Source organism: Micropterus salmoides, unplaced genomic scaffold, assembly GCF_014851395.1.
Source record: "Micropterus salmoides isolate LMB-PRFRI ecotype aquatic unplaced genomic scaffold, ASM1485139v1 Ms_hic_scaffold_3, whole genome shotgun sequence".
NCBI lineage: Eukaryota > Metazoa > Chordata > Actinopteri > Centrarchiformes > Centrarchidae > Micropterus > Micropterus salmoides.
This window is the reverse complement of record NW_024042261.1, coordinates 34793069-34810317: the sequence shown is the minus strand read 5'-3', so window position 1 is coordinate 34810317 and position 17249 is coordinate 34793069. Positions and strand designations below refer to the sequence as shown.

The 17249-nt window shown below is 42.2% G+C and overlaps 1 protein-coding gene across 12 annotated transcripts in view; it reads right to left on the bottom strand.

The window, feature by feature from the left end:
* Positions 1-205: 205 nt before the first annotated feature.
* LOC119882827 (neuroblast differentiation-associated protein AHNAK-like) overlaps positions 206-17249 on the bottom strand; it is a 38328-nt gene continuing 21284 nt past the window's right edge. The window contains exons 8-10 of one of the 12 annotated variants that reach the window (XM_038693107.1): positions 8534-16785; positions 2981-5677; positions 206-2270 (exon numbers count right to left, since the gene is read on the bottom strand). In XM_038693107.1, coding sequence (XP_038549035.1) covers positions 1993-2270; positions 2981-5677; positions 8534-16785 — 11227 coding nt within the window. In that variant the 3' untranslated portion in view covers positions 206-1992. Of the gene's footprint in view, positions 2364-2980; positions 16786-17249 lie in introns of all 12 variants that reach the window. The other 11 variants (XM_038693106.1, XM_038693099.1, XM_038693097.1 and 8 more) reach the window with 11 other exon arrangements.

Sequence of the window (17249 nt, the reverse complement as noted above, 5' to 3'; positions counted from 1 at the left end):
GCCAGCTCCAGACAGCGATACTCACAATTCTCCTTTTTACAATGCGACACACACTTACTTTAAGCATTATCACCTATTTTTGTCCACCTATTTCCATACCCCTGTGTGTTTTCTAGCAAAAGAATTTAAATTTGTCAGTGGGTGTACTATATCGCCTCTCGCCCAATAAATTGTTAAGCTGAAATCATCAAGAATCATTTAAATATTCTTTTTGTGTGAATTTTACTTTATTGCAGTTTAACCAGCATCCTCTTCAATGCAGCTTTGACAAAAAACACTTGTCACTTAAACCCTTATTATCTTAATGAAGGACTTGATTAAACCAGAAAGGTAAAAATCTCTATACACTACTACTCAGTGCGTGTTACCTTGACATGTCACTACTCTCGTTCCAGCTTTTTAAACACCTATTTCTCACCTGTAGAACAGGCATGGTGTCAAAAGTTGTTAATGTAAAAATGTGGGAGTGGATTTGTCAGGATTTCCTCATGCATTTTTTCTACCAAACAAGTAAAATAAAAGTAAATGAAAAAGTATTCATTCTTAAATTCTTTACATCCATTCAGTTCATTATTTTGAAACATTCTGATCGCTGTATCCTGTAAAACTGTGATCTTGTACGTAAATGGCGGAGTAGCTTATCAAATTGGTAGTTTTCAAAAGTAAGTTTTTAATGCCAGAAACATTACAGTAGTTGATTTTTTCTGCATTTGAGAATGAAACTTACATTTCTCAATGTGGTGACAATAAAATAGATATCTAAAAGACAGCATGAGGCTCCACTTCAAAGCAATTTACACTTTAAATGGAGGACATACTCTTGAAAAATAAGGGGTAAAGGCACTTAATGAAAATGCTGTTAATCATTATAACATCCAAACTTATTTTGTTATATGTTCAAAAATATTCATATAATAATGCGCCTTGGTGCCTTGTCCTCGATCCGCCCTCTTATGTCTTTAGAGGACATATTTCTTTTTACGTGATTGCTTTTGTACAAGATCAAGGCTCGCCACTCTTCAGCCAGTCTGTCATTGTAGCAGCCTTACAGTAACAGCTGAGTTTCAAAAGATCTGCATCAGTCGGAGGGTGTATCTTTAAGCTAATTCCTCAATCACAATATATACAGCAGTGTCTCATGGCAGTGTACAGTAAAAACAATACATTAGCAGCAGGGTGGCCTAAATGTTTGAGAGCAAGCTGTAACCAGAAGGTCACAGGTTTGATTCCCACAGCAGAAAAAGAGTCCAGAGTGTCCTGCTCACTCACTGTGACTATCTCTGGGTAACAGCACCAGTTAAATGCTTAAAATATAAAACTATGGCAGAAAATGAGTAACGCCTATAATTTCAAAATGCTCACACTTTTCATTCAAGACAAATAAAATAGATTATCAGGTCAAAAAATAGCATTTCAACTCCTGGCTCTGGTGAATATGAAAATAATTACATTTCGTATTGAATGGGATACTGCTTCAAAAAAAGCTATTATATAGATGTATTTACATAAATATTACTCTGGCCTGTACTGTAGTCGTTCAAAATGAATTACTTTGGAACTAATCATAGAATCATGGTTAAATCCTTGATGTTGATTTGAGTAAATGACTCATTCCAGCCCATTTTGAACACACAAACAACAATAAATAATTTAGCAATCTGACATGTTTACATTCAGAAAGAAACCTTTAAAACCAAACAAAATCTGATAAATAATTAAGACTAAACTAACAACACTCGGAGGACAGTAACAAAAAAATTATCACATTTAAAATGAAAAAAAGAAGCATATATTACTCTGTTGCTGTAATAATGACAATAATGCTGATTGATGATGCTTTTCATCACATTCATACCTCACCTATTAAAATATAAAATAAAGACTTAGTCAAGGTTTGACAAGTTGCAGGCTTAGCTTACAAGAACACTGCAACCTCACCAAAGAAAAACAAAAAAATTCAAAGACATTTAAGATATCATTACAGCATCCTCACTATTCTGACATTTGGTGAGTTGTTGTCGTGGTTGTCGAAGATTCACCTGTTCGCGTTTCAGTGGCAACCATTTGCCGAGTGATTCTGGTGGTCTTGGTCATCAGGGTGACAGTTCCCTTCTCGGCGGAGGAGACCTGGTGCTCTTCGGACATTTCCTGGGTGGTGAAGTCGAGCCCTGAGGTGTGAAGGCAGAAAGACCCGGAGACATCAGCCTCACCTCCCAACTCCCCCTTCCGCTGGGCCTGAGGAGAGCCCTCTGGGGTTATCTGAAGGAAGCCTGGGGCAGGAGGAGAGGAAACAAGCAGAGGCAAGTAGAGGAAAGGAAGAGAGGAGGATAGGTGAAGAAGTGAAGAGAGAAAGGAAACTTAGTCTGACGTAGCAGAGACAAAAGAAGAGATGATATTTTCATAATTTATAGAATAAAAACACACAAAACAACACACATCAAAGGTAACAGCAAGGAAAAATTTGCTTAAATGTAGTGCATATAGTAAATGATATACTAATATAGTGAAATAATGATAGAAGCTTATGAATAATATGAATGTTATTGTTACTTTTGGATGATTTTTATAGGAGTACTCCAGTGATTTAATATTACACTTTCATATAGTGAAAGTCCATGAAGTAGAACTTGCAAAAGACAGAAACCTCCCCCAGAATGGCTTAAATCAATGCAGCTTAGATATACTGATTTTTAGTCCTTAATATGGTGTTTACCAGGCAGGGAGGGTCCATATCTTTCAGACTCAACTGTCCTGGTTTGTAACATTGTGCTTTGTTAAACATCGGTATTCTCAGAGCCTATGCAGAGATGACCCTGGTTGCTCAGGATATTTTTGGGGACTTGACTAACCATGACTAGTTCACTGACTTTTAACTCAATATAAATTCCCTATAACTATGTAAAAATATAAACATGAATCAAATAATTTACTGCTCTTTATCAAGTACTTGATAAAAAGTTTGAAGTTTCTTTATCCTTACCTGTGGAGTGTGGCTTCAGGTTGAACTTAGGGACCTTGAACCAGGGGGAAGACTCTCTTTCCTCAGACACCCTGCTTTTGCTCTCCACCTCACTCCAAGCCTGGGCCTTTGTTGAGCTGAACTCCATGGTAAAACTAGCAGGGGACGCTGAGCTGTCCCTGTCCAGCATATCTGTTCTGGCATGAGATGACACCACATCCTCCATGAGCTCCTCACTAAAGCCTGCAAAGGTCATCTTGCCTGATCTTACTTTAAGCCCTTTAGTGTCTTCCCACACCTCTACTCGTGATGAATCTCTCCCTAGTTTCCCACTCATTTCCGTGTCCTCCTCCCCTGCAGCCGTCTTGCCATATGGAGAGGTGAACTCCACCTTTGGAAGTTTGATTTTACCACTGAATGTCCCTTTACTGTCCTTGGAGCCTTTGTGAGGGCTTGCATCTTGTTCACCGTTGAGACTTGAACTTGAACCTTTGCCCTTTAGAGTGACGTCAAACGACTCTGATTTGCCAGGAGAAAATGACCCTTTAGGCATTTTAATCCCCCCACCCATCGAGTTTTCCTCTCCCTCCCACTCTCTCTCTGTGCTCACATCAGCTGATTTATCTTTGGACTTCTTTTTGATTTTGGGCATTTTCACTTTGACATTCCTTGTTTCAGCCTCAAATGTTGTCTCCTCTTGCAGGGGGCCTGTGCATGCAGTGGGCTCATCTGTTTGAGGAGGATTTACCAAGACAAAAACAGCTTTCTTTACTTTGGGCATTTTAGGGCCCTCGTACTGAATTTCTGGCCCATACATATTCATTCTTCCCTCGGGAGAGGAGATGGAGGGTAATGGGACACCAAACTTAGGGATTTTGATTTTCTTGCCCTTTTCTGTTTTGTCATCATCTTCAGCCTGTGATGTGCCAATATCAAACTCTATGTCTGGAATCCTGGGGACTTTGATTTCTGCTCTTGATGACGAGAGGCCACCTTCTCCCCCTGTGCCTAAGTTGGTTGAGCCTTGTACACTTGGTAATGTAACCTCTGGCACTGAGATGTTAATACGATCTTTGTCCTCTTTATGTCCGTTGTGAGTTTCAACTTCAACTTCAACCTCAAATCTGTCTTTAACCTTGCATTTGTGTTTAATTTGAACACCTGACTCCTCTTCGCCACAGTTTTTGCATGTTTTTGCTTCTGCTGTCACATTTCGGCCAGTTTTCTTTTTTGGGATTCCGATCTTGAATTTAGTTCCTTTGACTTTAGGCCCCTTTACTTTTCTGGTTCCTGCTGAGTTGATATCCAAGTCGGGTAGTTCAACTTTTTTTCTGTCCTTTTTGCCTTCTCCTCTGTGAAGTCCTAAATCGAGCTCCAGGTCTCCTTTTGGACCCTGGATATTTATTGTTGGCATCTTGAGTTTCAGACCTTTGTGCTCTCCCTCAACATGCAACTCAGCCTTCCCATGAGCCTCTGTGTCTTGTTTAGGTTTACTACTTGTTACATCGATGTCCAGATTCGGTGATGTTACTTGCGGCACTTTAATTTTCCCTCCTGCCTCAGCAGTTGGTAAGTATATACCCGCCTTTGGAAGTTTAACATCTGGACCTTTGAACTTTCCTGCTGTAACTTCCAGGTCTCTATCAGGTGCTTCAGTATCTTTACTTTTACCTTTAGGAAGTGAAATATCAACTTTTGGCATCTTTATATGTGGAAGCTTGATGGTTCCTCCCTCTGCCTCCACTTTAACCTCTGGTGTGTCAATATTTGCTTTTCGTTTAGGGATAGATATGTCAACATCTGGCATGTTTTGCTGTCCCACATCGCCCTTAACCTCTACCTCCGGACCTTCAATTGAAGGTATTCCTTTAGGAAGAGATATGTCAACTTGTGGCATCTTGAACTTTCCTCCCTCACCCTTAATTTCAACTTCAGTCTTTCCTTTTGGCAGTGAAATGTCTACTGATGGCATTGTCATATGTGGAATTTTAGATTTGCCTCCCTCAATCTCCAGCTGTGCTCCTTCAATATTGTCAAATTTTCCTTTGGGCAGAGAGATGTCAACATCTGGCATTTTCATGTGAGGCATTTTGAACTTTCCTCCAGTACTTCCCTCTATTTCAATGTCTGGACCTTCAATCTTTCCTTTAGGCAGTGAAATATCAACAGAGGGCATGTTGAGATGTGGCATCTTGAATCTTCCACCTTCCCCTTTCAGCTCCACTTCAGGACCATCAATCTTTCCTTTAGGCAGCGTGATGTCAACTTCTGGCATTTTCATGTGAGGCATTTTGAATTTCCCTCCTCCATCTCCCTCTATTTCAACGTCTGGGCCTTCGATCTTTCCTTTGGGCAGAGAGATATCAATATCTGGCATTTTCATGTGAGGCATTTTGAACTTTCCTCCGGTACCTCCCTCTATTTTAGTGTCTGGGCCTTCGATCTTTCCTTTGGGCAGAGAGACATCAATATCTGGCATTTTCATGTGAGGCATTTTGAACTTTCCTCCGGTACCTCCCTCTATTTCAACGTCTGGGCCTTCGATCTTTCCTTTGGGCAGAGAGATATCAACATCTGGCATTTTCATGTGAGGCATTTTGAACTTTCCTCCGGTACCTCCCTCTATTTCAACGTCTGGGCCTTCGATCTTTCCTTTGGGCAGAGAGATATCAACATCTGGCATTTTCATGTGAGGCATTTTGAACTTTCCTCCGGTACCTCCTTCTATTTTAGTGTCTGGGCCTTCGATCTTTCCTTTGGGCAGAGAGATATCAACATCTGGCATTTTCATGTGAGGCATTTTGAACTTTCCTCCGGTACCTCCCTCTATTTCAACATCTGGACCTTCAATCTTTCCTTTTGGTAGTGAAATGTTAACTGAGGGCATTTTCATGTGAGGCATTTTGAATTTCCCTCTGCCATCTCCGCCTGTTTCAACTTCTGGGCCTTCGATCTTTCCTTTTGGCAGAGAGATATCAACATCTGGCATTTTCATGTGAGGCATTTTGAACTTTCCTCCGGTACCTCCTTCTATTTTATTGTCTGGGCCTTCGATCTTTCCTTTTGGTAGTGAAATGTTAACTGAGGGCATTTTCATGTGAGGCATTTTGAATTTCCCTCTGCCATCTCCGCCTGTTTCAACTTCTGGGCCTTCGATCTTTCCTTTTGGCAGAGAGATATCAATATCTGGCATTTTCATGTGAGGTATTTTGAACTTTCCTCCGGTACCTCCCTCTATTTCAACATCTGGGCCTTCGATCTTTCCTTTGGGCAGAGAGATATCAACATTTGGCATTTTCACGTGAGGCATTTTGAACTTTCCTCCGGTACCTCCCTCTATTTCAACATCTGGGCCTTCGATCTTTCCTTTGGGCAGAGAGATATCAACATCTGGCATTTTCATGTGAGGCATTTTGAACTTTCCTCCGGTACCTCCCTCTATTTCAATGTCTGGACCTTCAATCTTTCCTTTGGGCAGAGAGATATCAACATTTGGCATTTTCATGTGAGGCATTTTGAACTTTCCTCCGGTACCTCCCTCTATTTCAACGTCTGGGCCTTCGATCTTTCCTTTGGGCAGAGAGATATCAACATCTGGCATTTTCATGTGAGGCATTTTGAACTTTCCTCCGGTACCTCCCTCTATTTCAACATCTGGACCTTCGATCTTTCCTTTTGGTAGTGAAATGTTAACTGAGGGCATTTTCATGTGAGGCATTTTGAACTTTCCTCCGGTACCTCCCTCTATTTCAACATCTGGGCCTTCGATCTTTCCTTTGGGCAGAGAGATATCAACATCTGGCATTTTCATGTGAGGCATTTTGAACTTTCCTCCGGTACCTCCCTCTATTTCAACGTCTGGACCTTCAATCTTTCCTTTGGGCAGAGAGATATCAACATCTGGCATTTTCACGTGAGGCATTTTGAACTTTCCTCCGGTACCTCCCTCTATTTCAATGTCTGGACCTTCAATCTTTCCTTTGGGCAGAGAGATATCAACATTTGGCATTTTCACGTGAGGCATTTTGAACTTTCCTCCGGTACCTCCCTCTATTTCAACATCTGGGCCTTCGATCTTTCCTTTGGGCAGAGAGATATCAACATCTGGCATTTTCATGTGAGGCATTTTGAACTTTCCTCCGGTACCTCCCTCTATTTCAATGTCTGGACCTTCAATCTTTCCTTTGGGCAGAGAGATACCAACATCTGGCATTTTCATGTGAGGCATTTTGAACTTTCCTCCGGTACCTCCCTCTATTTCAATGTCTGGACCTTCAATCTTTCCTTTGGGCAGAGAGATATCAACATTTGGCATTTTCATGTGAGGCATTTTGAACTTTCCTCCGGTACCTCCCTCTATTTCAACGTCTGGGCCTTCGATCTTTCCTTTGGGCAGAGAGATATCAACATCTGGCATTTTCATGTGAGGCATTTTGAACTTTCCTCCGGTACCTCCCTCTATTTCAACGTCTGGGCCTTCGATCTTTCCTTTGGGCAGAGAGATATCAACATCTGGCATTTTCACGTGAGGCATTTTGAACTTTCCTCCGGTACCTCCCTCTATTTCAACATCTGGGCCTTCGATCTTTCCTTTGGGCAGAGAGATATCAACATCTGGCATTTTCATGTGAGGCATTTTGAACTTTCCTCCGGTACCTCCCTCTATTTCAATGTCTGGACCTTCAATCTTTCCTTTGGGCAGAGAGATATCAACATTTGGCATTTTCATGTGAGGCATTTTGAACTTTCCTCCGGTACCTCCCTCTATTTCAACGTCTGGGCCTTCGATCTTTCCTTTGGGCAGAGAGATATCAACATTTGGCATTTTCATGTGAGGCATTTTGAACTTTCCTCCGGTACCTCCCTCTATTTCAACGTCTGGGCCTTCGATCTTTCCTTTTGGTAGTGAAATGTTAACTGAGGGCATTTTCATGTGAGGCATTTTGAACTTTCCTCCGGTACCTCCCTCTATTTCAACATCTGGGCCTTCGATCTTTCCTTTGGGCAGAGAGATACCAACATCTGGCATTTTCATGTGAGGCATTTTGAACTTTCCTCCGGTACCTCCCTCTATTTCAACATCTGGGCCTTCGATCTTTCCTTTGGGCAGAGAGATATCAACATCTGGCATTTTCATGTGAGGCATTTTGAACTTTCCTCCGGTACCTCCCTCTATTTCAACGTCTGGACCTTCAATCTTTCCTTTGGGCAGAGAGATATCAACATTTGGCATTTTCACGTGAGGCATTTTGAACTTTCCTCCGGTACCTCCCTCTATTTCAATGTCTGGGCCTCCGATCTTTCCTTTGGGCAGAGAGATATCAACATTTGGCATTTTCACGTGAGGCATTTTGAACTTTCCTCCGGTACCTCCCTCTATTTCAACGTCTGGGCCTTCGATCTTTCCTTTGGGCAGAGAGATATCAACATCTGGCATTTTCACGTGAGGCATTTTGAACTTTCCTCCGGTACCTCCCTCTATTTCAACGTCTGGGCCTTCGATCTTTCCTTTGGGCAGAGAGATATCAACATCTGGCATTTTCATGTGAGGCATTTTAAACTTTCCTCCGGTACCTCCCTCTATTTCAACATCTGGGCCTTCGATCTTTCCTTTGGGCAGAGAGATATCAACAGAGGGCATGCTGAGATGTGGCACTGTGAATTTTGTTCCTCCTCCCTTAACATTTGCTTCCACATCTGGTGTATCAACCTCAGCAGTCTTCATTTTTGGCAGCTTAATGTCAACTTGTGGCATTTTGACATGTGGCATCTTCAGCTTTCCTCCTCCCTCAATTTCAACATCTGATCCCTCTAACTTACCAGTCTTTCCTTTAGGAAGAGACATGTCAATGTCAGGCATTTTGATGTTTGGCATCTTGAATTTACCTCCTTCTCCATTAACCTTTGCATCATGCTTTACTTTTGGCAGGGACACATCCAGATCTATTTTGGGGACTGAAACGTCAATAGTTGGCATTTTGGGAATTTTGAGGTTTCCCTCATAACCTCTGATATCAGCTTCTGAGACATCAACTTCTGCTTTGGGAAGAAGAATCTCAGTCTCTGGTGTTTTAGCTGCTGGTAGTGACAGTTCGACTGAGGGCATCTTGACCTTGGCCTTAGCGTCATGGTAACCACTTAGCTTACCTAAATCTTTTTCTTTAGAGCCAAATCCTGGCATGGAGAACTTTGGCAGTTCAATAGTGACGTCAGGTGCATGGAAGCCACCTTTCCCTTCCACATTTGCTTCCAGTTTAGCATTACCATCTCCCTCTGGGAGTTGACTTTTAGGTGATGATATTTTAAACTTGGGGAATTTCACTTTGTATTTTGATTTATCACCTGGGCTCTCAACATTGATTTCCGGTTTAGAAATGTCAATGCCCCCCTTTTTCACTTTAACATCCACATCAGGGCAAGACACAGATACATTTGCATCCTTTTTGGATATACCAAATGAGGGCATTTTGAGTTTAGGTTTTTTCACCTTGACTTTTCCATCCCCATCAAACTCTACTGATGGTGCCCTAATCTCTCCTTGTGGTGGGCTAAGGGAAATGTCTCCTTTGGGGCCTTTCCCTGATTTCTGAAAATCACCGCTCTTGGACTTTCCACCAAACCTGGGAAGAGAGAAACTGGGGACTTTGAGGGAGACATCAGGTAGATCAAAGCTGCCCCCTGAAGAAGGCCTCCCTCCCTCTGCTTTCAGAAGCTCCACTTCCACATCGTCACCTTTAGGTTTGTTTAGGCCAAAGTCTAGATCCACCTTTGGCGCTGAAATGTCAACTGTCGGTAGTTTTACAGTAGGAAGCTTGAGGGATGCACTTGGACCTTCTGCACTACCTCTCCCTATGTCAGCGCCCTTAATTTTCAACTTGGCTGGATTAATATCTCCTTTGAGACCAGACATCTCCAAATGTCCTGATGCATCAGGACCACTGGTGTCTACTTTGAGGCTTTTGTCTTTCAGACCATAGGGGAGGCTGAGGTCAAGATCAAATTTGGGGAGATTTATGTCAAGAGTTGGCATGTGGAGTCCACCACCTTTTTTACCAGATAGGTCAATTTTTGGCACTTCAGACTTTTCCTTTTCAGACGGTCCTTCAATATTGATATCTCCCTCTACTTTTCCCACTGGAACTGAAATTTCAGCAGCTGGCATCGTTCCTCCCTTCATTTCTGGTCCTTCCACTTTGAAATTGCCTTCTGGCAGGTTCATCTTTGGAAGTGAAACGTCAAATTTGGGCATTTTGAATTTGTCTCCTTTTACTTTGGGACCCTCAATACTGAGGTCAGCTTCAGCCCTTCCTTCAGGTAATGAAATATCAACACTTGGGATGTTGATTTTTCTGCCTTTAAGTTCAGGACCCTCTATGTTGACTTGTGGTCCCTTTGCTTTAATTTTAGGAAGAGAGATATCAACCGAGGGCATATGAAACTTGCCTCCTTTTCCAACATGTCCTTCAATTTCCATTTCTCCTTTGGTCTTCCCTTTGGGGAGTGAAATATCAATGTCTGGTATCTGAATCTTCCCTCCCTTGAAATCTGGGCCTTTTACTTTGACATCACCCTCTGGGAGACTCACTTTTGGTAAAGACACATCAAATTTTGGAAGTTTAAATTTACCCCCCTTCACCTCAGGGCCCTCAACATCAAGGTCACACTCAACTTTTCCTTTGGGTATTGAAATGTCAACAGTTGGCAAGTTAAACTTTCCTCCTTGAACATCTGGACCCTCAAGGTTGATATCTGCCTCTGGAGACTTAATTTTAGGGAGTGACATGTCACCTTTAAGTTCAGGTCCTTTGATTTTAGGAAGTGAGATATCAAGTGAGGGCATATGAAACTTGCCTCCTTTAGCACCGTGCCCATCAATGTCAATATCCACGTCTGCCTTTCCTTTTGGGAGTGAAATATCAACTGTTGGCATTTCCACGTTGCCCTCTGGCAGGGTCACCTTTGGAAGTGAAACGTCAAATTTGGGCATTTTGAATTTTCCTCCTTTTACCTCAGGACCCTCAATACTGAGGTCACCTTCAACCTTTCCTTTGGGTAGTGAAATGTCAACAGTTGGCAAGGTAAACTTTCCTCCTTTAACATCAGGACCCTCAAGGTTGATATCTACCTCTGGAGACTTCATTTTAGGGAGTGACATGTCACCTTTAAGTTCAGGTCCTTTGATTTTAGGAAGTGAGATATCAAGTGAGGGCATATGAAACTTGCCTCCTTTAGCACCGTGCCCATCAATGTCAATATCCACGTCTGCCTTTCCTTTTGGGAGTGAAATATCAACTGTTGGCATTTCCACGTTGCCCTCTGGCAGGGTCACCTTTGGAAGTGAAACGTCAAATTTGGGCATTTTGAATTTTCCTCCTTTTACCTCAGGACCCTCAATACTGAGGTCACCTTCAACCTTTCCTTTGGGTAGTGAAATGTCAACAGTTGGCAAGGTAAACTTTCCTCCTTTAACATCTGGACCCTCGAGGTTGATATCTACCTCTGGGGACTTCATTTTAGGGAGTGACATGTCACCTTTGACTTCAGGTCCTTCAATATCAACATCAACTCCTTTTGCTTTAATTTTAGGAAGAGAGATGTCAAGTGAGGGTATGTGAAACCTGCTTCCTTTACCACTGTGTACACCAATGTCAAAATCCATGTCTGCCTTTCCTTTTGGAAGTGAAATAGTTGGCATTTCAATTTTTCCTTTCATATCTGGTCCTTCCACATTGGCATTAACCTTTGGGAGACTCGCTTTTGGTAAAGTGACATCAAATTTCGGCAGTTTGAATTTCCCGCCTTTCATTTCAAGGCCTTCAACATTTACGTCACCCTCAACTTTTCCTTTGGGAAGTGAAATGTCAACAGATGGGATGTTGACCTTTCCTCCTTTAACATCAGGACCTTCGAGGCTGATATCTACATCAGGAGATTTTATTTTGGATAGAGAAACATCAAGTGATGGCATGTTTAGCTTTCCACCTTTAACTTCAGGACCATCAATATTTATCTCTGGTCCCTTAGCTTTCATTTTAGGAAGAGAGATATCAACCGAGGGCATATGGAACTTCCCTCCTTTGCCAGTGTGTACTTCTGTTTCTCCTCCAGCTTTTCCTTTGGGGAGGGAAATGTCAATATCTGGCATTTCAATCTTCCCTCCCTTGATGTCTGGGCCTTTAATTTTGACATCACTCTCTGGGAGATTCACTTTTGGCAATGCCACATTAAATTTTGGCATTTTAAATTTGCCTCCTTTTATGTCAGGACCTTCAATATTTAGGTCGCCTTCAACTTTTCCTTTGGGGAGTGAAACGTCAACAGTTGGCAAGTTAAACTTTCCTTCTTTAACATCCTCGAGGCTGATGTCAACCTCTGGAGACTTAATTTTAGGTAACGACATGTCACCTTTAAGTTCAGGTCCTTCAATATCAACATCAACTCCCTTTGCTTTTATTTTAGGAAGAGATATATCAACCGAGGGCATGTGAAACTTGCCTCCTTTGCCAGCATGTCCCTCTATGTCAACATCTCCCTTTACCTTTCCTTTTGGAAGTGAAATATCAACTGTGGGCATTTCCACATTGCCCTCTGGCAGGTTGATCTTTGGAAGCGAAACATCAAATTTGGGCATCTTGAATTTACCTCCTTTAACCTCAGGACCCTCAACATTGAGATCAGCATCAACCTTTCCTTTGGGAAGTGAAATGTCAACAGCTGGCAAGTTTAACTTTCCCCCTTTAACATCAGGACCCTCAAGGGTGATATCTATATCGGGGGATTTTATTTTGGGCAGAGAAACATCAAGTGATGGCATGTTTAGCTTTCCACCTTTAACTTCAGGGTCATCAATATTTATTTCTGGTCCCTTGGCTTTCATTTTAGGAAGAGATATATCAACAGAGGGCATATGGAACTTTCCTCGTTTGCCAGCACGACCTTCAATTTCAATTTCTCCTCCTGCTTTTCCTTTGGGGAGTGAAATATCAATGTCTGGCATTTCAATCTTCCCTCCCTTGATATCTGGGCCTTTAATTTTGACATCACTCTCTGGGAGATTCACTTTTGGCAATGAAACATTAAATTTTGGCATTTTAAATTTGCCTCCTTTTATGTCAGGACCTTCAATATTTAGGTCGCCTTCAACTTTTCCTTTGGGGAGTGAAACATCAACAGTTGGCAAGTTAAACTTCCCTTCTTTAACATCCTCGAGGCTGATGTCAACCTCTGGAGACTTAATTTTAGGTAACGACATGTCACCTTTAAGTTCAGGTCCTTCAATATCAACATCAACTCCCTTTGCTTTTATTTTAGGAAGAGATATATCAACCGAGGGCATGTGAAACTTGCCTCCTTTACCCACATGTCCCTCAATGTCAACATCTCCCTTTACCTTTCCTTTTGGAAGTGAAATATCAAACGTTGGCATTTCCACATTGCCCTCTGGCAGGTTCATCTTTGGAAGTGAAACGTCAAATTTGGGCATTTTGAATTTGCCCCCTTTTACCTCAGGACCTTCAATTCTGAGGTCAGCGTCAGCCTTTCCTTTGGGGAGTGAAAGGTCTGGTATGTTGATTTTTCCTCCCTTAAGTTCAGGACCTTCTATGTTGACCTCTGGTCCCATAGCTTTCATTTTAGGAAGAGATATATCAACAGAGGGCATATGGAACTTTCCTCCTTTACCAGCCTGTCCTTCAATTTCAATTTCTCCTCCTGCTTTTCCTTTGGGGAGTGAAATATCAATGTCTGGCATCTCAATCTTCCTGCCCTTGATCTCAGGACCTTTTAACTTGACATCACCCTCTGGAAAATGTACTTTTGGTATTGGTAATGAGAGATCAAATTCAGGTATTTTGATGTTTCCTCCTTTTCCTTCAGGACCTTCAATATTTATGCCAGCTTCACCTTTTGCTTTTGGAAGTGAAATGTCAACAGCTGGCATTTTGAAATGTCCTCCTTTAACATCTGGACCCTCAAGGCTGACATCTACCTCTGGAGATTTTATTTTAGGTGCCGAGACATCAAGTGATGCCATATTGAACTTTCCTCCTTGAACATCAGGCCCTTCAATATCGACACTGACTTCCTTAGGTTTTATTTTAGGAAGAGTGATATCGATTGAAGGCATGTTAAACTTTCCTCCTTTAACCCCATGTCCTTCCATGTCAACATCTCCCTCTATTTTTCCTTTTGGAAGTGAAATATCAACAGTCGGCATTTCAATTTTTCCTTTAATCTCTGGTCCTTCCAGTTTGACATCACCCTCTGGCAGGTTCATCTTTGGAAGTGAAATGCCGAATTTTGGCATTTTGAATTTGGCTGTCCCCCCTGCAGGACCTTCAACATTTATGTCAGCTTTGACATTTCCTTTAGGAAGTCCAATATTATAGGATGGTATCTCAATATTCCCATCTTTCCCAGAGTGAATGTCAATATCAATGTCTCCCTGTGCATGTCCTTGAGGAAGCGAGAGGTCGATTTTTGGCATTTCAAACTTCCCACCTTTAACTTTCGGCCCTTGAAAATTCACATCTCCCTCTGGGAATTTTACAGTAGGGAGGACAATGTCTACAGATGGTAGGCTGACTTTGCCTCCTCTTCCTTCGCCTTCTAATGTTCCTTGAGGGGGTGAGATGTCAATAGTTGGCATTTTTATTTCTCCACCTTTGATTTGTGGTCCCTCAATATCACGTCGCTTTGATTTTATTTTAGGGAGAGAAACATCAACTGAGGGCATATGAAAATGTCCTCCTTTACCTTTAGTTTGCATGTCACCTTCTACTTTCCCCTTTGGAAGAGAGATATCAACTGAGGGTCCCTCAAGACCAATTTTTCCTTCAGGCATCTTCATCTTGGGTAGCGTTACATCAAATGTAGGCATCTTAAACTTGCCTTCTTTTCCTGTGGATCCTTCAATATCTATCTCACCCTCTACTTTTCCTTTTGGAAAAGAGATATCAGCTGTAGGTGTGTTTATTTTCCCTCCCTTAATCTCACTTCTCTTTAGGTTTAAATCTGCCTCTGGTGTGTTAACCTTAAACTCAGGACCTTCAATATCGATGTCACCTCCCTGTGATTTGATCTTTGGTAGTGACATATCAAAAGAAGGCATCTGGAACTTTCCTCCTTTGGCTTCAGGACCTTTGAGCTTTACTTCCCCCTCTGGTGATTTCACTGCAGGAAGAGAGATGTCGAGTGACGGCATGTTGATCTTTGCTCCTCCTTTGGCTTCAGGACCTTTGAGCTTTACTTCCCCCTCTGGTGATTTCACTGCAGGAAGAGAGATGTCGAGTGACGGCATGTTGATCTTTGCTCCTCCTTTGACTTCAGGTCCTTTAATATCAACCTCTGCCTCCTTGGTTTTCATCTTTGGGAGTGAGATGTCAAAGGTAGGCATCTTGAATTGTCCTCCCTTCCCATCATTCCCTTCTACTTCTGTGTCTCCTTCTATTTTGCTTCTGGGCAGAGAAATGTCAAGTGTGGGCATTTCAAATTTACCACCTTTCACTTCAGGGCCTTCGAGGTTGACTTCCAGCTCACCTGTCTTCATTTTAGGGAGGGAGATGTCAAATGATGGTAACTGAAATTTTCCTCCTCCTTCAATATCTGTCGTTCCTGCTTTGCCTTTGGGAAGGGTCAGGTCTACTTTGGGTAACTTGAAATGATCCTCCACCTCTTGTCCTTTCATATTTACCTCTCCTTCTGGTGACTTCATTTTTGGGAAAGAGATGTCAAAATCAGGCATTTTGAACTTCCCATCTCCACCAACATAATACTCCATGTCCACATCTTCACCCTTTGTTTTCACATTTGGGAGAGAGATGTCAACAGAGGGTAGACTAAATTTTCCTCCACCTTCTGGACCTTCAATATCCATATTGGAAGATCCCGTCTTTTGTAACGACATATCAATCTTTGGCATGGAGATTTTGGGGCCTTTGAAGGTGCCCTCCACCTCGTCAGGAATTCTGTGACTGGCGTCCAGTTCCACATCAACATCAGGCACAGAGATGTCAATAGCAGGGATTTTGATTGCTGTCTTCCCAGCTCCTCTGTACTCTGGAAGTGAGACGTCATTGTCAGTCTTTCCCTTCACATTTGGTAAAGAAATATCAATAGAAGGCATTTGAATAGATGCGGCTTTTCCCGATAGATCACCTTCCATCATTGGTTTGGTGATATTTGCTTCGGGGAGACCAATCTCACCATCTCCTTTGATTTCTACTTTTGGAGGTATTATATCAGTGTGAGGCACTTTTATCCCTTTGGCTTTTACCTTGATATCACCATCTATCTCATCTGAAAGATGTGGGAGTCTAACTTTGGGCAGTTTAAACTTTGGCATTCTTTGCTTTGCATCTCCCTTGCCTACATCTACATCAACTTTTCCTACAGCTGCCTCTGCATCAACTCCTCCTTTGATGTCAATTCTAGGAGCTTTGATTTCTGCCTTTCCCTTCACAGCAGGCAGAGACGCCTCAGCTTTTCCTGAAGGGAGTGCAAACTCCACATCAGGCGCGTTAATCTTAAACCCTTCCTTCTCCACATCCACATCTTTATTGCCAGGCAAACTGAACTCCACTGATGGTGGCTGGATGTTCACACCTGGGGGCTTTAGCTCCACAGATCCCATTCCCAAAGCTGAGCCTGACTTTGTGTGCTTGCTCTTAGGAAAGGTGATTCCAAACTTGTGTCCTTTTCCTTTGGTTTTCAGTTTAGCTTCAGTTATCTCAGATGGAGAGACGTTCACTTGTCCCTCAAATCGTCCTGTGTCCACTTTTCCTCCTGTCTCTGCTCCAGCATAGCCCTTTGTTTTCATACGAGGAAATCTGTGTCAACCATATTAAAATAGGAAGGAGAGAAGAAGGAAAAGACATAATATGAGCCATGTAATATAAGCCAAAAAATTTACAGGAAGTATTCCAAAATGCTTTGTAAAAATGCTTTGCGTTTGCACTATGTAGGTGAGTGAGCATCATCCTGGGCATCGGCCAAAACAATGATGTGACATACACTAGAATGCTGAAATTAACACTGAATCATATTTAGAATAATGTTACTATAGGTAATATTTTTATATCTTATTTGGATCTTTGGGTCCATGATACTGTGATGATGATCCATGAGCATGCTAGCATGCTCTTCACGGATCACCACATCGGCCAAAACTACGAACCAACCAATACCAGACCCATGGCACAGCCAAGCCACAGCCACACTGCAATTTGTCATAACACAGGGGTTAAATTGGTCTAGCTCTGGCTCATAGGCCTATGATGGGCTGGGGCCTGTG